We start from the raw sequence: 23,826 nt of genomic DNA, 5'->3' as shown, positions 1-23,826 counted from the left end.
TATAAGGTAAATAATTTGTATTCTGTGTGTTACTTACACTTTCAAATCTCTCATCGCTGATGAAGCCTAATTATTTGAAGATGCTTCAACCTGCACTTTTACCCATTTTCTCTGTGTAAAGATTTACGACAGTAGATGGATAGATCTATAAGTTATCCGATTTTAGCAGCATTGAAGATGAGAAACATTCAAGTTAGTGTTGAAAATTAAACATTGTCTTTAAGTTGAAGATGGGTTAATGAAGGTTTTTAAAGCCCCTTGTAAGTAGCCTAGCTATGTAAATGAAACGTAAGCAGTGACTCATTTACCTCTTGTAGTAAGCTTTGTAAAGATGATAGCAAAATACTGCGGATGCTGGAAATCCGAAATAACAACAGAAAACACTGGAAAAACTCAGCAGGCCAGGCAACATCCGTGGAGAGAGAAATAGTGTCAACATTTCAGGTCGAAACCCTTCTTCAGAACTGAGGAAAAAAAGGCAGGAAATGAAACATTAAAAGGCAGTTTGGGGGCTGGGAAATGGGGGAGGGGATGAAAGAAGAGACATTAAGAGATATTCAAGGTGAGACGAGATAGTAATAGGACAGGTAAAGAAACAGACAATGGCTCTAGATGAAGTGTGAAATGCGCCGGCAGAGTGAGAGACAGCTGCCATGTGGGAGAGAGAGAGAAAAAAGGAAAAGGCACAAACCAAAAGTGTGGATAAAAAATGTGAAAATATAATAGGGGCCGAGGTTATGATCTGAAATTGTTGAACTCGATATTGAGTCCGGAAGGCTGTAAAGTGCCTAATCGGAAGATGAGGTGCTGTTCCTCGAGCTTATGCTGAGCTACCGTGGAACAATGCAAGAGGCCGCAGGCGGTGAGGTCTGAGTGGGAATGGAACGGTGAATTGAAACGACAGGCGACCGGAAGCTCGGGGTCACCCTTACGGACTGAACGGAGGTGTTCCGCAAAGCGGTCACCCAATCTGCGTTTGGTCTCCCTAATGTAGAGGAGACCACATCATGAGCAGCGAATACAGTATACTAGATTGCAAGAAGTACAAGTAAATCGCTGTTTCACCTGGAAGGGGTGTTTGGGGCCCTGGACAGTGGGAAGGGGGGAGGTAAAAGGGCATGTGTTGCATCTCCTGCGCTTGCACGGGAAGGTGCCGGACGAAGGGGAAGAGGTGCTGGGGGTGATAGAGGAGTGGACTAGGGTGTCTCGGAGGGAGCGATCCCTACGGAATGCTGAGAGGGGAGGGGAAGATGCGTTTGGTGGTGGGATCACATTTGAGATGGCAGAGGATGATCCGTTGAATGTGGAGGCTGGTGGGGTGAAAGGTGAGGACAAGGGGAACCCTATTGTGGTTCGGGGATGGAGGGGCAGGGGTGAGGGAAGAAGTACGGGAGGTAGAACGGACCCGGTTGAGGAAAAAGGGAAGACATGTCGGAAGCACTGGCGTGGAAGGTGGCATCGTCGGAGCAGATGCGGCGGAGACGGAGAAACTGGGAGAATGGCATAGAGTCCTTACAGGAGGCGGGTGGGAGGAAGTGTGGTCCAGGTAGCTGTGGGAGTCAGTGGGCTTGTAGTGAATGTTGGTCAATAGCCTATCCCCAGAGATGGAAACGGAGAAGTTGAGGAAGGGAAGAGTCGGAGATGGACCATGTGAAGGTGAGGGAAGGGTGGAAATTGGAGGCAAAGTGAATGAAATTGTCTAGTTCAGTGCGAGAGCAGGAAACGGCACTGCTTTGTAAAGAGTTGCTGCTGGTCAGTAAGAAAGGAGCTGTGTATTCAGTATAATGAGTGAAATCACACTATTATGAGCAAACATGTTCTCATCTAATTCCTCTGGCTGCTATTTTAACAAAGGCATTAGCATGTTCAAAATAAACAGGTAAAGGAACACATTCAATTGACAAACAAAGGAATCTTGTATGATTGTGTTTGTATGCTGATATTGCACAGTGCAATTTATTACGTATGTTAGTCTCTTTATTTAAGATCCATCAAAAAGACTATTGTTAAACGTGTATCTCATTTCATTTTTGAGCACTTACCAACCTTATATTTTCAGATTTGTCTGAGAAAACTACTGCAAAGACATTCTCTGCATTGCAAGCAGAAAGGCATGAACAAGCAGAACGGACCATTTTGATTAGCTGTCCTCCTAATATCAATGAAAAGAAATTCTACAAATACTTATCAAGCCATGGAACGATCAATAGATATTTCTTCTATGAAACTTTTGTAAGTGTTGCAGACCAAAGCCTGAATGTTGAGCCATTTCCCAGTATGAATCCATGTGTGTGTATATAAGTTTAATAAAATGCTTCTTTGACTGCACAGATAGACTAATGGCAAGTCCGCAGGAAAGGACGTGAGGATAATAACGCGGTTCAATATTCAGACGTCCCCTAATTTTGTAAGAGCAAAGCTCGAGTAGGTCATGCACATCATGAGCCTTGAGATCGTGTCACTGCCTTTAAATCCAGCCTACCTCTGATTGTAGAGGTTATACATGTTCCCAGTGACTTACTGTATTTATATTCCGAGCTACTCCAAATCTTCGAAAAGACAGAAAGCCACAAACTCCATTTGCACTAAAATAATCAACAGCATGGGTTATTTCAGTAGTCTTTATCAGGCTATGGTAAATAACTTTAATCATAATCATAAAATATGGCAAAGTCAAATTTTGAAGAATTAGGTTTGTAACTGAAAATGTGCATATTTTTCTGTTCTATATAATGGCCCGGAATATGTGGTGGTTAATAACAGCGAATGAACAGCATTCGTTGTTATTACTCCTTTGAAACTGACTGCAACTTGAAGATGTAGTGCATGTAGGGTTGCAAAATTCTGGGAATTTTTAAGAGGAAACTTTCCATGGGAATTTTTGGGAATTTTGAGTTTTTTTGCACACTGATGGTTTTTGTCTCTGACCCTTATATTATCTTTGTCATCAAAATAGACATACTGTTCCATACAAATAAAAACAGGCTTTCAAAACTTTATTTAGGTTATAATTTTGAACTTTATTGAACCCCCACAAAAAAGACCCATCTAAAATAAAATAAAGAGCATCAGCTTATTTAGCCTGTAATTTGTCCTTATTTTGTCCCTTTGAGTCTTCTACTCCTCATTGCTCCTCCTGATACTCTGGCTCTGGCTCTGACGTGTCCATTTCCTCCTCTGTGTCACTGTCTAGCTGTGTGGTGGACACTTCTGTATCTGGCTCAATAAGTTGTAGGTTCGCCCGGATAGCCACCAGTTTCTCCACTCTCTTGTTAGTCAGCCTGTTGCGCACCTTTGTATGCGTATTCCCAAAAAGTGACCAGTTTCGTTCAGAGGCCGCTGATGAAGGTGGGATTTGGAGTATCACCGATGCAATGGGTGACAGGGCCTCAGATGCACAAAGTCCCTTCCACCAGGTATGTGCACTGATATGCTTGCATGATTCCCATATCCCGTCCCCATTCCAAAGACCTTGCTTGGTAGAGAACTTTGCCCATGTCCAGATTGAGGTGGCATGAGAGGGTAAAAATCACACTAAGCGCTGTTGATCTGTTCTCCAGAAAGTATTGGTCTCCCAACATGCTTTGGGTCCAGCATGTATGCTGCAGCATGAATCGGCTTGACACAAAATTCTTGACGCATCTGTATGAATTGAACAATTGCCTTCTCCTCTGCTTTGAGCAGCAGGGATGTGGGTAGGGCAATGCTGATTTGTTCTTTTAAATCAGCAAAAAGCCTGAGAACATCTGACAAGACAGCGTCATCTCCTTCAATCTGAGCAATTGCAGATGCTACTGGTGAGAGTAGTTTAAGGCTGCTAACCACTCTCTCCCAAAACACATCATCCAGCAGTATTTTCTTGATGGTGGTTTCCATATCCCCAGACTGGGATATTGCCATTTCTTGCAGCGACTCCTTACCCTCCAGAAGGCTGTTGTACATTATGACAACGCCACCCCATCTAGTGTGGGCAGCTTCAGTGTGGTGTTCTTGTTCTTTGTCGTTTGACTGGAGTTGTAGGTTGCTGCAACTACCTTTTTTCCCCTGACATACTTAACAACTTGCTTGGCTCTCTTGTACAGTGTTTCCATGGTTCTCAAACCCTTGAGGAGCAGGTTGAGCCCATGAGCTGCGCACCCAGTAGACATAACATGAGGGTAGGCCTCCTCCACTTGAGCCCAAGCAGCCTTCATATTCGCAGCATTGTCAGTAACTACTGCAAAGACCTTTTGTGATCCAAGATCATTGACTGCTTTCAGCTCATCAGCAATGTATGTGCCTGTATGTCTGTTGTCCTTCGTGTCTGTGCTCTTGAAGAACACTGGGAGAGGAGTGGAGACTATGTAGTTTATGATGCCCTCCCCTCGTACATTTGACCACCCATCGGAGATAACTGCAACACAGTCTGCCATCCCTATCGTTTCTTTGAGCTTTCCTTAGACTCTGTTATACTCAGCCTCCAGCAAATAAGTAGACAAAGCATGTCTGGTGGGAGGACAGTATGCAGGGCGAATAACATTGAAAAATCTCTTCCAGTACACATTGGCTGTGAGCATGAGGGGTGAGCCTGTCGCATATACAGCTCGAGCAAGGCACTCATCTGCATTCTTCTGGCTATGGTTATCCATTGTATCAAAGAACCTTCCAAGTGGGCCAGGAGTTGCTGATGATAAGGAGCCTGATGCTGAATGTGAACCATCATCTTGAATGGAAGCAGAGGAACTCTGGGCTGACTGCTGTGAGCTTTGAGTGAAGTTGTTGCATTTGGATAAATGCTGCTGCATCTTTGTGGTATTCTTTACATATGGCTTTGTACAGTGTTTGCACATGTACACAGTCTTTCCATCTTTAATGCCTGGGGTAAAATGCTTCCTCACATCCGACGGTAAACGTGGCATTGTTCTATGCAGAGAAATAAAGGGCATTTGTCTGTCGAACTGCGGTCGATCAGCACGATTGCAACAGGGTGAGTAAATTTTTCCTGATGCTCCATGTGACGGAAGCATGACCTGTGCACGCACGACGCTACATCACCAATAGAGGGAGCTAATCGCTCATCCACTCATCCAACCAATCAGGACACATTTGTTCACAGTCACACACAAAACTTGTAATTATTAAAACAAGCCAAGTAAGAAGATAAACATATATTGATTAAGAAATTCCTTAATAATTAAGATTCCATCTCTGTTAGCAATTTTAAGAGAGGACCTGTGGGGGGAAAAAAGTGAAAGAAATACAAAAAAAACAATATTATGCTAGCATGTGCTTTTTTGGGCAAAATTCCCAAGCTAAACTTCCCGTGGAAAATTTCCGGAAATTTACCGAAAACTTTCCACCCCTTTGCAACCCTAAGTGCATGCGTATCCTAACATGGAATTCCTAGTCGTTCACTGCTCAGACACTGGCTATGCTGTGTCCCACCCCCCTCCTCACAGCCTGTAATCTGTGAAATTAGGGAAACAGTCAAAATCTTCAGTTCTTCCGCTGTTAAATACCCCATTAAAAGTTAGATCCTTTTGGATTAGGTGTAATTGGGGTTTTAACGGTGTACAGTATTGACGGCTAAACAAATGTTATGGCCCTGGAAAACTAATTTTAATTTTGTGGAGTGTCAAATTTACACATTTTAATAACATTACAATTTTTAAGAAACTTACATTTTTTTATTTAAAAAAAAAAAAGTTTGTTCATCTTTATATCAGATTTACCTTTTCCCCATGTGAGCCCCTATATTTGCTTTGCTCTCTAACATTTAAAAAAAAGTTAGAATCAAAGGAGCCTACTCACTTCCTGGTTCTTGGTTTGTGAGAATTCTGCATTTTGATTGGCTGCTTAGACAGCTTGTTGCTGTCACAGCAGCTCGCGTTGGGGTTCCCCATTAACTTGCGCTTATTTCAACTGCATTTCGGAAAAGCCAATTTCTCGCCACAGAGATCGCAAGATCCTTGTGGGAAGTTTACTTCGCGGCCAGCGGCGAATGCCATTGCTTCGCCGCTGACCGCAAATTACGGGCCAATATGTTGGTTAACTAAAGTTTATCTCTTAGCAGAATGCGAACTCTTCATTTTGTGGACAAGCGACAGCTGATTTCTTAAATAAAAACAGAAAATGCTGGAAATACTCAGGTCAGGCAGCATCTGTGGAGAGAGAAACAGAGTTAACGTTTCATCAGATTTCTTAAATTGGGTTACTGATGTAATTTGTGTTAAATTCACATCATGGCAACAATGAATGTGGTTTTGCATTTCAGACTGATCCACTTTCTCTGAAGCAACACAGATGTGTTTTGCACCAAAATACTAGCATTAGAAAATTGTTTATAAGGACACTTGCACGTCTGTAATGTACACTGCTCATGAGCTCTTCGAGAAAAGTTTGAATTTTCTCAATCTGCATTTTTCATATGGGTGGGGGTTTTGTGAACATTGCTCACTTTCCTAATTTATTGCAGATGGGGGAGCATGATGTAAGACAGTGAAATACTTCAAGCTGGTTCCTACTTGTTGTGGTAGATGATGGCATTTGGAATGTGCTAATTGTTATTTCAGAAATGTAAACCCCTCAATGCTGATGGAATATTTTTGCTTAATTTCACATCAGCTGTGCCAAAATAAACCCCGAAGAGTCTGTGAAACTCAACTTGATGGTACGGTGTCAGACTGTAAAACGATGAAACTGCTAAATGTTTCACTTGACATGAAGGCTTTAAATCAAGAAACAAACTGGTTTAAAACCCAAAACTGTATAGAGAATGGAGAATCACTAGCTACATTTCACAATACCCAATTGTTGGAAAATGATGTAAGAAGTCACACAACACCAGGTTATAGTCCAACAGCTTTATTTGAAATCACAAGCTTTTGGGTGAAGTGGAGAAATGCATAAAGACACAGCTTATATAGTCAGAGAATAATGTCCAGATGTTTACAGGTAATCTTTCCAACTGCCATTTATCACACCTCGGCAGAGAGATAATCACAGCAATCAAAGGTGCGAATGGTGTCCAAACAGGTCAGTCAGGAAAACATTACATCAAAGAACAATGCGGTGGGGTCACATGTTGCAGATGCTGGGGTCTGTATGAAAAACAAAAAAACAGACAAAACATTTTTTTTGCTGGAAATCACAGCAGGTTCGGCCGCATCTGTGTAGAGAGAACAAGCCAACGACGACTCGAGTCTGGATGACCCTACGGCAGGTGGGGTTACATGTAGCGTGACATGAACCCAAGATCCCGGTTGAGGCCGTCCTCATGGGTGTGGAACTTGGCTATCAGTTTCTGCTTGATGATTTTGCGTTGTCGTGTGTCTCGAAGGCCGCCTTGGAGAATGCTTACCCGAAGATCGGAGGCTGAATGTCCTTGACTGCTGAAGTGTTCCCCGACTGGGAGGGAACACTCCTGCCTGGCGATTGTTGCGCGGTGTCTGCATGGTCTCGCCGATGTACCATGCTCCGGGGCATCCTTTCCTGCAATGTATGAGGTAGACAACGTTGGCCGAGTCACATGAGTATGTACCATGTACCTGGTGGGTGGTGTCCTCACGTGTGATGATGGTATCTGTGTTGATAATCTGGCATGTCTTGCAGATGTTGCTGTGGCAGGGTTGTGTGGTGTTGTGGTCGCTGTTCTCCTGAAAGCTGGGTAATTTGCTGCGAACGATGGTCTGTTTGAGGTTAGGCGGCTGTTTGAAGGCGAGTAGTGGAGGCGTGGGGATGGCTTTAGCGAGGTGTTCGTCGTCATCGATGACATGTTGAAGGCTGCGAAGAACATGGCGTAGTTTCTCCGCTCCGGGGAAGTACTGATGGCCAGGTTCCGCATCCATGAGGACGGCCTCAACCGGGATCTTGGGTTCATGTCACGCTACATGTAACCCCACCTGATGTAGGGTCATCCAGACTCGAGTCGTCGTTGGCTTGTTCTCTCTACACAGATGCGGCCGGACCTGCTGTGATTTCCAGCAAAAAAAAATGTGTTTTGTCTGTTTTTCATACAGACCCCAGCATCGGCAACATTTGACCCCTTGTGACCCCACCGCATTGTTCTTTGATGTAATGTTTTCCTGACTAACCTGTTTGGACACCATTCGCACCTTTGATTGCTGTGATTATCTCTCTGCCGAGGTGTGATAAATGGCAGTTGGAAAGATTACCTGTAAACATCTGACATTATTCTCTGACTATATAAGCTGTGTCCTGTGTCTTTATGCATTTCTCCACTTCACCTGACGAAGGAGCAGCGCTCTGAAAGCTTGTGATTCCAAATAAAGCTGTTGGACTATAACCTGGTGTTGTGTGACTTCTTACATTTATCCACCCCAGTCCAACACCAGCATCTCCACACCTTGGAAAATGATGCCAAACAATAATCTTTGGGTGTTGGAGAGGGATTACTTTTGGCCCATCTAGTTGGGCTGGATTCAAACTCGGCTGTCAGATTTTACACTATCCCGAGTGAGAGAGCTGTACTATAAGGGCTTTTAATGTTTTTCCAACATTTCTGTTTTTCTTTCACAGTTCCAGCACTATCCATATCATGTACAATATTCTGCAAAGGTTCTAGAAAAAGCCAAGAGCTTTTTATTTCTCTACTAAGTCTTCTCTCCTCCTCCTCCAGTGTTGACTCTTTTACTGAGGTATGCTTCCATTGAACTAGGTGCCCCCCGGTATCTTTCCTAATTGGTTATGGTTCATTTGTGAGCCTTGACGGCGAGTGTCAGCCAGTTACATCGAGTCTACAGCACAGAAACAGGCCATTCAGCCCAAATGGTCTATGCCGGTCTTTATGCTCCACAAGAGCCTCCTCCCACCCCCATCAGCATATCCTTCCATCCCTTTCACCCTCATATCTAGCTTTAAATGCATCTATGCTTTTTGTCTTAACTACTTGTGATAGCGAGTTCCACATTCTAACCACTCTTTGGGTAAAGTGGTTTCTCCTGAATTACCTATTGGATTTTTTTAGTGACTATCTTACACTTATGACCTCTAGTTTTGGATTCCCCCACAAGTGTAAACATTTTCTTTATATCTACCCTATCAAACCTTTCATTATTTTAATGCTGGGGGGTATCACGGCCAAGCCTGCTCCTGCCCTCGCCCAAAGTTCACGCAAGCATTCTTTCAACAGTGGCCGTTGGATAAGGTTTTATTTAACCTCCCCCCCCCCCCCCTTCTTAACCCAGGGGCATTGAGCTCAGTTGCAGCACCCTTGTCATCACCGTGGATCAAACTTGGAACTTCATGGTCTGTATGGCTTAGCCACTCGTGCCACAAACTCGCTGAGCATGGATTTCTTTTTAGCGTAGCTAATGTGAATATATTGAAATGTTACACAACTTGGCTTTAGCAGCATGATATTCACTTTACCGTTTTGCTAATCGTTGTTTTGTCATCTCATATAAATTTGTAAATTGTTGCAATTTTTATTGATTTCTTTTTGCTCCACAGGGTATTTACGCAGTGGTGGAGTTTTCTGATAAGGAAAGTATAGGAACACTCAAAGGTTTGTCCAGTATTCCGAGCCTCGAGCATGAATGTGCCGTTCCGTTCAAATCCAGGTTTTTCAACTTAAGAAATAACCATCCTGGGGAGCTGACTGCTGCACAGCCTTCTGTACCACGCCTTAAACAATCTGTCATCCCTCTTAATGAACTTTTACGGAAGCTTTCTGGGGCTGAGAGTGTAAGTTTATCGTCAGATTACTGAAATACAGTGAGACTTGGAGAACTAAATTAACCTACTTAATCACATTAATGTGACAAGATTAGATTTTTTGATCACTGCTTTGCTGTGGGTGTTACATTTTAATAATTTTTGAATTTGCTACTTTGAAATCCCGATTAACATTCTTTGACTAATTTATGTTTTGTACTAAAGTATTATTAAATCAGTATGACTAGGATTGGTAATGATGGCAGTGTGAAGTTTTTTGTACTATACCCAATTGGATTGTGGAAAACAAGCAGCAGTACAGTTAGATTTTGCTCCTCCAAACTCGGGTTGTGGCGAGCATTTTGAACTATGTAAGATCTGGATGAAGTACAGGCAGCAGCAATATTCGGTACAATTTCAGGTGATACCTTTGAGTGTTACACTTTGTTCAGTGAGTAGTTGATTCAGACCACGAAAGGTGGCGCTGAGTTAGCTGATCGTGGGCGCAGTGGCGGTAGAAATGCTACAATCAACCTCCGCTCAGGGAGGGGAAAATCAGCCAGGTTTCCTGCTCCTGAGCGCTATCCAGTGACCCTTTACTGGAAGTGCTGGTGTGTAAATAACTGGGTGTGATGTCCCTGATGTTGAATAGTCAATCATCATTAAATATTGAGAATTGTACACGACTAATGGCCACTTGGGTGAGGTACAGGAGGTGACCTGTGTCCTTGGAACTATACAGCAAATCTGTAACCTTGGGAGAGAAGATGAGGAGAGCGGAGTGAGAAAAGGGAGGGGAGTGAGAAAAAACAAAGACTATCACATGATAAATAGGCCTACTAACAACACAGCAACTGCTTGAGTATCATGTTTTCTTATTTGAATTGTGAAAATACATCTTTCATCGTCAGAAGCCCAGATCTCACTGTAATTAATGGCTTAGTCTGTTGTGTAATTTTTTAAATTACAGCTCTTAGCCATATAAATACAATAGTGCTTGTTGAAAAATAAAGTTGACCAATTGTATTACAATTCAAAAATGGTTACGATATATGCCCCAGTTTCTGTCAGATTACAACGAAAAGACAAGATCGTTTTATGAATCTATCAAAGTCTGCTAATTTTGCAGTCAGTAGGCATGCTGTCTGAGTGCTGTAAATTGACTGTTTGCTACTATCTTTTTATCTTTTCTCTCTCAGATAGACGAACAATTATACACAGTCTGCAAGGAGTACCAGCTTACTGAAGAGAATACCCGTCTTCGTTTTCTTGTGTGCTCCCTAGTAAAGGACATTGCAGCTGCTTACTTTCCAGAATGCTCAATTAAACCTTTTGGATCATCCGTAAATAATTTTGGGAAGATGGGCTGTGACCTAGACATGTTTCTGGATCTGGACAGCATTAGTGGAAGAAATAATACTAAGGTAATAAGCACATTACTTTAATAGGGGAATTGGATTTCTGTGCTCTCCAATAATAAATGATAATACATATACAATTGAAAAGAAAAATGGACTCTTTTTAGGTACTTGAATGACTAGTGGTCAAACCAGTGACGCCGCTGCTCTGTGACTTGACAGCACTGGTCGTTTGATGTGTTAGGGCAATTTTGCAATAGGAAGCAGAGTTTTCATGAGACATTTAGCAAGTGGTAACTTTAGTGGCTTTTCAACAGAAGCAGTGGGGTTTGGTGAGCTCGGGTGGTGGGCGGTTTAGGCCAAAGGCAAATGCGAAGTGGGAATAGTGGCAAGTTTGAGAGTTGTCCTTTGGGGAAGGTAGTCTCAATGAGGGAAAAAAGAGGAAATTGAGGCAAGGACAAGTAGGAGTAGGGAGGTGTGTGGAATTGTTGGTTGGTGTGAGGCACAAGAGTTGAAGAGAAAGGGTGCAGTGGGAGGTGGCTTAGAGGAGCAGACAGTTGCTTGGGAAATGCAGGGGCGGGCAGGAAGCAAGTGGTTGAAGGAGGTGATGAAGGGAGTTGTAGGCTTCAAAAATATAGGGGCAGGCCTGCATGGGCTTTCTAATGATCTATTTTGGTTTTGCAACACTGGGGATAAAAGGCACTGTATTTTCCATCCCACACATCTGTGCTGCTCTCTGTGCCTTTCACATTCTCCCACACCTCCTCAGCTGCTCTGTCTCATGCTGCTCTGTCACTCTACCAATCAGGGCTATAAAGCTCTCCCCGTCCCCCTCCCGCAGTGAGCCTTAGGACACTTATGCTATATCATGGCTTAAAACATCTTCAAGAAGTGTAAGATTGATTCCAGCAGAAAGCTGGTTACAGGCATATTAAAAATTAAATGTAGAAAAAAAGCCCATCTCCACCCAGCAGTGTTCCACTATTTGGCCAGGGCATACTGCTTTCTAGTTGCCGGCCCTGGCCTTTCTCTTCCACTGTCGCCCCCCCCCCCCAAGATGGTGGTGGTTGAGGAAAAGAATATTGACCAGGATACCGGGAAAACTCCCCACTCTTCTTCGAATAGTGTCATGAGATCTTCAAATGGTCGCCTGAACAGGCAGACACGGTTTAATGTATCATCTGAACGGCAGCACCTCCAACAGTACAGCAACTCTTCAGCACTGCACTGGAGTGTCGGCCTGGATTACGTGACCATAATCACCAAGAAGCTTAATGAGGATCTTTCTGTCCAACATCATTGGCCCATGTCCAGTATACTGCTGGCTGAATAAAATGCCTGTGTTCTGGGCCTTACAAAAGAGCTTTGCCAAGGATCCTTCCGTGAAGAAATTAGACCGTTAAAAGTTAATGATGTAGGGCACATAGAAATTGACATTTGCATCAGAATGATCTTCCCGATCTCTGTATTACTTCCTCCTTTTAAACAAGACTAAACTAAATGATATTGGGGCTATAAAAATTTCAAAGCTGTTTGGGCAAATTATTCAAAGTTAAGTTCCTTTGGGGAAATAGTATTTTAGCAGTGCTTTGAATTTAAACAGTCACTGTAAAAGGAGTGCAGCTGCCTTAAAGCATTTGGCAAATCCTTAAAAAATTTATAATGTAAGCAGCAACACAGTGATGTAATTATGCACTTCAACATGATGTCCATCAATTGTGTGCGACACTGTCATGAGGAAAATGACGCACGACTTTTCTGGCTTGCCAGATAGAAAGACTTACTAAGCACTTTTCATTAAAACTGTGCCTCGCCAGTATGTTTTAGTAGATATTTTACTACGAGATACAGGTTTAATTACCTGTGTTTTTTTAATATTATAGTTAATGTTTGAATTTGTAAATTTATATTAGCTGCAGATTTTTGCTTGCAAGGAGTGGATACAAAATGGGCAACTACGGATTATGCAATTTATTACAGTATTTATTGGTAGCCAGAAATTGATAGTTGATCTGTGCTTATCAGCATAACTAGTTGCTGTTCATGAATAGTTACTGGTAGCTATTGTGCATTTATACCATTTGTTAACCCTTTTGGTGGTACAAAATGAACATTTACAGTTGTTCCAACGTCATTAAGAACAGCATTATGTATAATTGTTTACTCTGTTTTTCCTAGACTGTTTCAGAGCTGTGACATTTTGTATAATTGATGCAATAAATGTAGCTAAATTTTTCCTTTGTTACTGGGCAATAATATCTCGAGAATTAATAACTAGTCTGTACTGCTTGCTCTAAGAATAACTACATTGCTAGAGTGGATCAATGAAGGGCCTGAGATAGATATAACGACATTAGAACGATCAGTTTCTTGTGCAGTTCAGTGCTAATTTAGCCATTCAAATGTGGCTCAGGGGTAACACTTCTGCATCTAATTGAAAAGATCATGAGTTCAAACCCCATTCTTGGACTTGAGCACATAATCTAGGCTGACATTGCAGTATAGTTCTGAGGGAGTGCTGCATTGTCAGAGCTGCTGCCTTTCGGATGAAATGTTAAATCGAGGCCCTCTCTGCCTGTTCGGGTGGGCATAAAGGGTCCATGGTACTAGATTAACTGGCCATTCATCTCATTGCTGTTTGAGACTTTGCTGAATACAAGTTGGCTGCTGTCTTTGCCTACTAAACAACAGTGACTGTACCTCAAAGGTGATACATTGGCTGTGAAGGTCCTGTGCCGAGGACTTGAAAGGCGCTATACGAATGCAAGTTCTTCCTTTATTATTCAAATGAAACACTGCATTTGAATTATTTTGTGCCATTCTGAAATTTAATCAGAAATTTTAGTGCCACAGAAAAATTCAAACAGGAAGAGAAATTGGATAGGGGAAGTGTAATCAAAAAGTTGGTGGGGCAGATGGGTTTTGAGAAGGTGGATAAAGAGGTACAGCGCCTTAAGGAGGAAGTTCCATAAAGTAGGACCGAGGCAGTTAAAGGCTCTGCTACCAGTGTTGGAGCAGCGGCAAGGGGGAATGCACTGAAGGCATGAGTCATGGGAACAGAGTGTTTGGCAGGTGATATTGGGCCTGAAGAGGTTGCAGAAACAGGGTGGTGCGAGCTCATGGAGAGATACAAAGATGAGGATTTTAAATTGAATGTGTTGGGGGACTGGGGGCCAATATAGGTCCATAAGAATGGCATTGATAGGCGTGTGGACAGGATACATGCGTCAGAGTTTTGACAAGTTGGTCTTTCTGGAGGGTGCCGGATGGGAGGTCAGCACAGAGAGCATTAGTGTAGTCAAGTCTTGAGGTGACAAAGCACATACAGGAAACTTTGGGTTATCCGGAGGTTAAAAGTCTGGAAAGCTCTATTTACCGGCAAAATTCAGGAGCCGTTTCCTACAAGTATTTTTACTTCTCGTTGCTTTTTTTTCCCCAGTCAGGCTCTGCAAGGTCTGTAGCTAAGCAACAGCTTCAGCTAGAGACGCTTTTAAGCTGCAGCCGACTGTTTTGAAGCAACAGGGTATGTTGATTCACATGGAGCTGAAAATCTCCGTATGTTTCAACATGTCCGGCAGTTTTGATCTAACGGCAACAGCTCGGTCCCGTCGGTGCCGGATATCTCAAAGTTTCCTGTATAAGGATTTCAGTGGAGCGGCTGAGGTAGGGGCTGAAGTGGACAGTGCTGCAGAGGTGGATGTAGGCATCTTGGTAATGAATAACAGATTAAAGTAAAACAGGACACCAAGGTTACAAAAGGTCCAGTTCAGGCCAACATTCCCTATAAGCTGCGCGGCCACGCAGCTCTCTGCTGGTCCCGTGCAGCCTACGTGGTATGTTGCCTACCTGGTGCCAGGGTGAGGGACATCTCGAACTGGCATGAAAGGATATTGGAGAGAGGGGGAGGATCCAGTCATTGTGGTCCATGTTGGGACCTACAACATGGGGACAAGTAGGCAAGAGGTCCTGTTTGAGGAGTACCAGGAACTAGAAGCCAAATTAAAGAACAAGGGTCATAATCTCTGGATTATTAGCTGAGCCACGTGCAAATTGGCGTAGGGATAAGCAGATTAAGGAGGTGAACATGTGACTGAAGGAGTGGAGTGGAGTGGAGTGGGAAAGCGGGGTTCCATTTCATTGGGTACTGGCAACAGTATTGGGACAGGAAGGACTGTACCGTTGGGACGGGCTCCACCTGAACTGGTCTGGGACCAGGGTCCTAGTGGAAAGGATAAATAGGGCGGTCACAAGGACTTTAAACTAGTAAATGTGGTGGGGGGGGAGGGCTCAGGTGGAAATTGTAGTACAAATAATGGTTCAAAAACAAACAAAAGGGAAGAGGGTAGAGTAAGTCAGAAACTGCTTTAGGCACTACAGATAAAGGGAAAACTACATAAGATTACATAGGATATACGGCACAGAAACAGGCCATTCGGCCCAACCAGTCCATGCCGGCATTTATGCTCCACACGAGCCTCCCCCTGTCTTTCCTCATCTAAATCTATCAGCATAACCCTCTATTCCCTTTTCCCTCATATGCTTGTCTAGCCTAACTAAGATGTAAGGTGATTAAACCAGGAGAGGGAAATAAGAAAATTGTGAGTAAAACATTAGAGCTGAAGGACAGGCTAGTGTGTGTGGCCCAAATAAGTGTTCTTTATACAAACACGGTGTATAAGGAACAAATTGAATGAACTGCAGGCACACATTCAACTTGGAGGGTATGACATGGTAGCCATTACTGACACATGGCTACAAGACGGCCAGGACTGGGAATTAAATATACCAGGTTATAAGGTCTACAGGAAAGATAGGAGAAATGGTAGAGGGGAGGAGTAGCCTTAGTGATTAAGGATGATTAAGCACCGGTCAGAAAGGTAGTACATTTCTTGTGTTTTCTGCAACAGTATGTCCTAGAACCAGCAAGGGGGCATGCCATACTAGATTTAGTAATGAGTAATGAGCCAGATTTAACTAACAGCCTAACGGTGTGTGAACATTTGTCTAATAGCGTTCATAACATGGTCGAGTTCAGCGTAGTGTTTGAAAGGGAGAAACGCGAAACGGCCACTAAGAGTCTAGATTTAGGTAAGGCTGACTTCAACGTGATGAGACAGAGACTGTCAAAAACTGGGCAAATCTGTTAATGGGTAAAACGACAGAAGATCAGTGGGAGATGTTCAAAAAAGAATTTACCGTGATACAGAACCAGTTTATGCCCCTGAGGGGCTCTACTTGCCAGAAAAAACAGCCACGGACAACTAAACAGGAGGGGGCAGCATGAAAAGAAAAGGAAAAGCCATACAAAAATGCAAAAAATAACAACCATCCTGGTGAATGGGAACGATACAAAGAACAGCAAAGGGTGACAAAACAGATAGTAAGAGCTACAAAAAGGGAGTATGAAAATAAACTTGTAAGGGATATCAAAATCAACACTTTTTTTTACAATTAGATAAGGAAAAGGAGGGTGGTTAAGAGCAATGCTGGTCCTTTGAAAACTGATCGGTGATATTATCAGTGATAAGGAAATGGCGGACATGTTGAATAATTATTTTGCGCCAGTATTTACAGTAGAGGATAGCATGCTGGAACTCCCAAGGAAACTAATATTGAATCAGGGACAGGGACTCAATAAAATTAACATACGTAAAATAACAGTAATTAAGAAAATAATGGCACTAAGGAGTGACAAATCCCCAGGACCAGATGGTTTCCATCCCAGGGTTTTAAAGAAGTAGGTGAGCACATTGCAGGTGCTCTAACTATAACTATGAGCTTCCAAAGTTCTCTCGATTCAGGAACCATCCTTTAGATTGGAAAATTGCGCATGTCACTATGCTATTTAAGAATGGCGAGAGAGGGAAACCAGGGATTTAGAGACCAGTTAACCTAACATCTGTTGTCAGGAAATTACTAGAGTCTATAATTAAGGGTAGGGTGACTTGGAAAATTTTCAGCTATCAGAGCCAGCATGGATTTGTGAAAGGTAGGTCATGCCTGACAAACATGATTGAATTTTTTGAAGAGGTGACCAAAGTAGTGGACAGGGAACTGTCTATGGATGTTATTTACATGGACTTCTAGAATATATTTTATAAAGTCCTAAGAGACTGTTAACTAAGGTTGAAGCCTATGGAATTGAAGGCAAATTATTGACCTGGTCAGGAAATTGGCTGAGCGGCAGGAGATAGAGAGTAGGGATAATGGGCAGGTACCCTAATTGGCAGGATGTGACTAGTGGTGTCCCACAGGGATCTGTATTGGGGCCTCAACTATTCACAATATTTATTAACGACTTAGGTGATGGCATAGAAAGCCACATATCCAAATTTGTTGAAGACCCAAAGCTAGGCGGCATTGTAGGCAGTGTAGATGAAAGCATAAAATTACAAAGGGATATTGGTAGCTTAAGTGAATGGGCAAAACTGTGGCAAATGGATTTCAATGTAGGCAAATGTGAAGTCATCCACTTTGGACTTAAAAAGGATAGAACAGGGTACTTTCTAAATGGTGGAAAGCTAAAAACAGTGGAGGTCCAAAGAGACTTGGGGGTTCAGGTACATAGATCATTAAAATGTCATGAACAGGTACAGAAAATAACCAAAAGGCTAATGGATTGTTGGCCTTTATATCTAGAGGATTAGAATACAAGGGGATAGAAGTTATGCTACAGCTATACAAAGCCCTGGTTAGACCACACCTGGAGTACTGTGAGCAGTCCTGGGCACCACACCTTAGGAAGGATATACTGGCCTTGGAGGGAGTGCAGCGTAGGTTTACCAGAATGAAACCCTGACTCCAGGGGTTAAATTATGAGGAGAGATTACGTTGTATTCCCTAGAATTTAGAAGGCTAAAGGGTGATTTGATCGAAGTTTTCAAGATATTAAGGGGAACAGATAGTGTAGCTAGAGAGAAACTATTTCTGCTGGTTGGGGAGTTGAGGACTAGGGAACATAGTCTAAAAATTATAGCAGGAGTGAAATTAGGAAACACTTCTACACATAAAGGGTGGTAGAAGTTTGGAACTCTCAGCACGGTGGCATAGTGGTTAGCACTGTTGCCTCACAGCGCCAGGGACCCGGGTTCAAATCCGGCCTCGGGTGACTGTCTGTGTGGAGTTTGCACATTCTCCCCGTGTTTGTGTGGGTTTCCTCCGGGTGCTCCGGTTTCTTCCCACAGTCCAAAGATGTGCGGGTTAGGTTGATTGGCCATGATAAAAAAAAATTGGCCCTTAGTGTTAGGGGGCTTAAATACGTGGGGTTAAGGGGTTACGGGGATAGGGTTTGGGTGGGATGGCTGTCGGTGTAGGGACCGGGTGCTAGGGTTTGGATGATCAGCCATGATCTCGTTGAATGGCGGAGCAGGCTCGAAGGGCCGAATGGCCTACTCCTGCTCCTGTCTTCTATGTTTCTGCAAATGACAATTGATGCTCGATCAATTGTTAATTTTAAATCTGAGATTGATAGATTTTTGTAAACCAAAGGTATTAAGGGATATGGAATTAGGTCGCAGATCAGCCATGCTCTCATTGAATGGCGGAACAGGCTCAAGGGGCTAAATGGCCTACTCCTGTTCCTATGGTATTGCTGAGGGACCGCAAGTGTAGATAAGGGAAAGGAGGGAAAATATTCAAATTATACCGATTTGGAACCTGTTTTTCACTTCTTTATAATAGTCATATGTCAGTAAATGGTTAAATGAAATGAATGTTGTAGGCAGAACTTTATCCAGAGTTACAATGTCTCTTATCATTTGTTATCATTTGTGATATCCTGTTAATTTGAGATTGACCATCTACTGTATATCCTTGTCCTTGATAATTCAGTGCTATCAACTGGAACATCTGGACCAATGTTTTTCTTTGACTACTTGCCATTAACTAGAGTTTTTATAACATTTAATTTAGCCTTTGACATGACCAAGCAGCATTATTTTCTCCAGAACAGCGTGGACAAGGAATTGCTCATAAAACAGTGGTAAAAGCAGGTGCAATAATCTGCATGTATAACTTACACATTTATGTTTGGCAGGAAGGCTAGCCAGGAATGGATATGTCCAGTTTCTTTGAATGGCAGTGCAGTATAAATAGAAGTGTGCCCATTATTGCAGGAGCACTTTTCTCAGTAGCAGTACATTGGTATAGGGTCTATTTAAAGCAAATAATAAACCAAAGTCATAAGAACGTACCTGAAATTCTTCAAATGGTATAATAGTGGGAGGTTGGAGCTTGCTGTATTGTATACAGAGACTGTAAGGAAAGTCTGATTGATTGATTGTTTAGTGTAACTTAGTCATGTATGTGGATAAAGTACACAGTTAACCAAAATCCTGAGGTTTCAGTTCAGTTGGGAAACTATACTAATGAAGATGCATGATTTTTATGAGTAAGCTATACTAAGTTAACTTGCATATTGTAATCATAGAAATTGATGGCACAGAAGGAGGCCATTCGACCCATCGTGTCTACTGGCCAAAAAAGAGCTTTCTGGCCTAATCCCATTTTCCAGCTCAATCCGTAGCCCTGCAGGTTACAGCACTTCAAGTGCATATCCAAGTACTTTTTAAATGCGGAGGGTTTCTGCCTCTACCACCCTTTCAGGCAGTGAGTTCCTGACCCCCACCACCATCTGGGTGAAAAAAGTTCTCCACAATTCTCCTTTAATATAGAAACATAGAAGATAGGAGCAGGAGTAGGCCATTCGGCCCCTCGAGCCTGCTCCGCCATTCAAAGAGATCATGGCTGATCATCCAAACTCAGTACCCTGTCTCTGCTTTCTCCCCATATCCCTTGATTCCTTTAGCCTTAAGAAATATATCCAACTCCTTCTTGAATATATTCAATGAATTGACCTCTACTGCCTTCTGTGGTAGAGAATTCCACAGGTTCACCACTCTCTGGGTGAAGAAATTCCTCCTCATCTCTGTCCTAAATGGCTTACCCCTTATCCTTAGACTGTGACCCCTGGTTCTGGACTCCCCGACCATCGGAAACATCCTTCCTGCATCTAGTCTGTCTAGTCCTGTTAGAATTTTATAAGTTTCAATGAGATCCCCTCTCATTCTTCTGAACTTCAGCGAATATAAGCCCAATCGACCCAATCTCTCATACGTCATTCCTGCCATCCCAGGTATCAGCCTGGTGAATCTTCGCTGCACTCCCTCCATGGCAAGAACATCCTTCCTCAGATAAGGCGACCAAAACTGCACACAATACTCAAGATGTGGTCTCACTAAGGCCCTGTACAACTGCAGCAAGACATCCTTGTTCCTGTACTCAAACCCTCTCGCTACGAAGGCCAACATACCATTTGCCGCCTTAACCGCCTGCTGCACCTGCATGCTTACCTTCAGCGACTGGTGTGCAAGGACACCCAGGTCTCGTTGCACTTCCCCTTCTCCCAATCTATTGCCATTCAGATAATAATCTGCCTTCCTGTTTTTGACACCAAAGTGGATAACCTCGCATTTATCCACGTTATATTGCATCTGCCATGCTTCTGCCCAATCACCCAACCTGTCCAAATCATACTGGAGTTTCTCGGCATCCTCCTCACAGCACACACGCCCACCCAGCTTTGTGTCGTCTGCAAACTTGGAGATATTACATCTAGTTCCCTCGTCTAGATCATTCATATATATTGTGAATAGCTGGGGTCCTAGGACCGATCCTTGCGGTACCCCACTAGTCACTGCCTGCCACTTGGAAAACGACCCGTTTATTCCAACTCTTTGCTTTCTGTCCGCCAACCAGTTCTCTATCCAAGTCAATACCTTGCCCCAATCCCATGTGCCTTAATTTTGCACGCTAATCTCTTATGCGGGACCTTATCGAAAGCCTCCTGAAAGTCCAAATACACCACATCCACTGGTTGTCCCTTATCTATTTTACCAGTTACATCCTCAAAAAATTCCAGTAGATTAGTCAAGCATGATTTACCTTTTGTAAATCCATGTTGACTTCGTCCGATCCTGTCACTGCTTGCCAAGTGCTCTGCTATTGCATCTTTTATAATGGACTCTAGCATTTTCCCCACTACCAATGTCCGGCTTACCAGTCTATAATTCCCCAGTTTTTCTCTACCACCTTTTTTGAATAGTAGGGTAACATTAGCTACCCTCCAATCCATGGGTACTGTTCCAGAGTCTTATCGAGTTCTGGAAGATGACCAGCAATGCATCTACTATTTCTAGGGCACTTCCTTATGTACCCTGGGATGTAGATTATCAGGCCCTGGGGATTTATCGGCCTTCAGTTCCATCAATTTTCCTAACACCATTTCCCTACAAATACTGATTTCTTTCAGTTCCACCCTATCATCAGACCCTATGTTCCCCGGCATCTCTGGGAGGTTATTTGTGTCCTCCTTTGTGAAGACAGAACCAAAATATGTATTTAGTTGGTCTGCCATTTCTTTGTTCCCCATTATAAATTCCCCTGATTCTGACTGCAAGGGACCTACGCTTGACTTCACCAATCTTTTTCTCTTCACATATCTATAAAAGCTTTTACAGTCAGTTTTTATGTTCCCTGCAAGCTTACTCTCATATTCTATTTTCCCTTTCTTAATTAATCCCTTTGTCCTCCTTTGTTGAATCCTAAACTGCTCCCAATCCTCAGGATTATTGCTTTTCTGGCCAATTTATATGTCCTCTCTTTGGATCTTATGCTATGCTATCCCTAATTTCCCTTGTTAGCCACGGTTGAGTCACCTTTTTTGTTTTATTTTTATGCCAAACTGGGATGAATAAATTCTGTAGCTCATCCATTCGGTCTTTGAATGTTTGCCATTGCCTATCCACCGTCAACTCTTTGAGTGCCATTCCCCAATCAATCCTACCCAACTCGCTCCTCAGACCATCGTAGTTTCCTTTATTTAAATTGAGGACCCTAGTCTCTGATTCAACTACTTCATTCTCCATCTTAATGAAGAATTCGATCAAATTATGATCGCTCCAACCCAAGGGGCCTCGTACAACAAGATTGCTAATTAATCCTTTCTCGTTACATAATACCCAGTCTAAGATGGCCTGATCTCTGGTTGGTTCCTCGACATATTGGTCCAGGAAACCATCCCGTAAACACTCCAGGAATTCCTCCTCCACAGAATTGTTACTAATTTGGTTGGCCCAATCTATATGTAAATTAAAGTCACCCATGATGACTGCTGTGCCCTTATTGCATGCTTCTTTAATTTCCCTTTTAATGCCATCCCCAACCTCTGCCTTACTGTTTGGAGGTCTATATACCACTCCCACTAACGTTTTTTTCCCCTTGGTATTCCTCAATTCTACCCATACAGATTCCACATCATCAGAGCTAATATCCTTCATTAGAATTGTGTTAATCCCTTCTTTAACCAGTAATGCTACCCCATCTCCCTTTCCTTTTTGCCTATCTTCCCTGAATATCTAATACCCCTGAATGTTGAGTTCCCAGTCTTGGCCATCCTTGAGCCACGTTTCAGTAATCCCAACCAAATCATATTCGTTTACCTCTATTTGCGCAGCCAATTCATCCACCTTATTACAAATGCTCCTTGCATTAAGACACAAAGCCTTCAGGCTTGTTTTTTTAACGCTCTTAGACCTATTAGAATTATTATTTACTGTGGCCATGCTTGATTTAAACCGTTGATTTCTCTGACTGCCACTTTTGGTTTTTCTCCTTCCTATCTTTTGCTTTTATCCTTGTTTCCCTTTCCTCTGTCTCCCTGCTCAGGTTCCCAACCCCCTGCCATTTTAGTTTAAACCCTCCCCCACAGCACTAGCAAACACTCCCCCTAGGACATCGGTTCCAGCCCTGCTCAGGTGCAAACCGTCCGGTTTGAACTGGTCCCACCTCCCCCAGAACCGGTTCCAATGTCCCAGGAACTTTAATCCCTCCCCCTGGCACCATTCCTCTAGCCACGTATTCATCTGAAGTATCCTTCTATCTCTACTCTGACTAGCACGTGGCACTGGTAGCAATCCTGAGATTACTACCTTTTGAGGTCTTGTTTTTTAATTTATCTCCTAACTCCCTATATTCCACTTTTAGGATCTCCTCCTGCTTTTTACCTATATCGTTGGTGCCTATATGCACCACAACAACTGGCTGTTCACCCTCCCCTTCCAAGATGTTCTGCAGCTGCTCGGAGACATCCTTGACCCTTGCACCAGGGAGGCAACACACCATCCTGGAGTCTCGTTTGCGGCTGCAGAAACGCCTATCTATTCCCCTTACAATTGAATCCCCTATTACTATAGCTCTACCCCTCTTTTTCCTCCCATTCTGTGCAGCAGAGCCACCCCTGGTGCCAGGAAGTTGGCTGCTGCTGCCTTCCTCTGATAAGCCATACCCCCCAGCAGTACTCAAAGTGGTGTATCTGTTGGAGAGGGGGATGGCCACAGGGGACCCCTGCACTACCTGCCTGCACCTAGTACTCTGCCTGTTGGTCACCCGTTCCCTTTCTTCCTGTCCAACCTCTACCTGCGGTGTGTCCAACTCCGTAAATGTGATATTCACGATGTCCTGAGCATCGTGAACGCTCCAGTATGCATCCAATCGCAGCTCCAGTGCCGCAATGCGGTCTGTCAGTAGCTGCAGCTGGATGCACTTCCTGCACATGTAGTTGTCAGGGACACTTGAGTTCCCACATACTGCAGGAGGAGCATACAACGGGGCCGGGCTCTCCTGCCATGACTTACCCTTGATTTAATTTAAATTAAATTAAATCAATCAATCCCACTAATTACACTACAGTTAAATGGTTTACCAACAGTCTCCGCTACACCAGAGAGACCTTATAGTAACTATAAACCAGAGTTGA

General features: G+C 43.2%; 1 protein-coding gene across 3 annotated transcripts in view; it reads left to right on the top strand.

The window, feature by feature from the left end:
* Positions 1 to 23,826, top strand: part of mtpap (mitochondrial poly(A) polymerase) — a 136,558-nt gene that overhangs the window by 8,863 nt on the left and 103,869 nt on the right. For all 3 annotated transcript variants that reach the window (XM_085987676.1, XM_085987675.1, XM_085987677.1), the window contains exons 2-4: positions 2,060 to 2,232; positions 9,451 to 9,684; positions 10,854 to 11,078. In XM_085987676.1, the coding sequence (XP_085843802.1) occupies positions 2,060 to 2,232; positions 9,451 to 9,684; positions 10,854 to 11,078 (632 nt within the window). The remainder of the gene's footprint in view (positions 1 to 2,059; positions 2,233 to 9,450; positions 9,685 to 10,853; positions 11,079 to 23,826) is intronic.

The sequence above is a fragment of the Somniosus microcephalus genome, chromosome 5 (genome assembly GCF_052327205.1).
Source record: "Somniosus microcephalus isolate GS21.2 chromosome 5, FLI_Smic_1.0, whole genome shotgun sequence".
In the NCBI taxonomy this organism is placed as follows: domain Eukaryota; kingdom Metazoa; phylum Chordata; class Chondrichthyes; order Squaliformes; family Somniosidae; genus Somniosus; species Somniosus microcephalus.
Note: the sequence above shows the minus strand (reverse complement) of the source record. Positions and strands in the feature narration are given on the sequence as shown.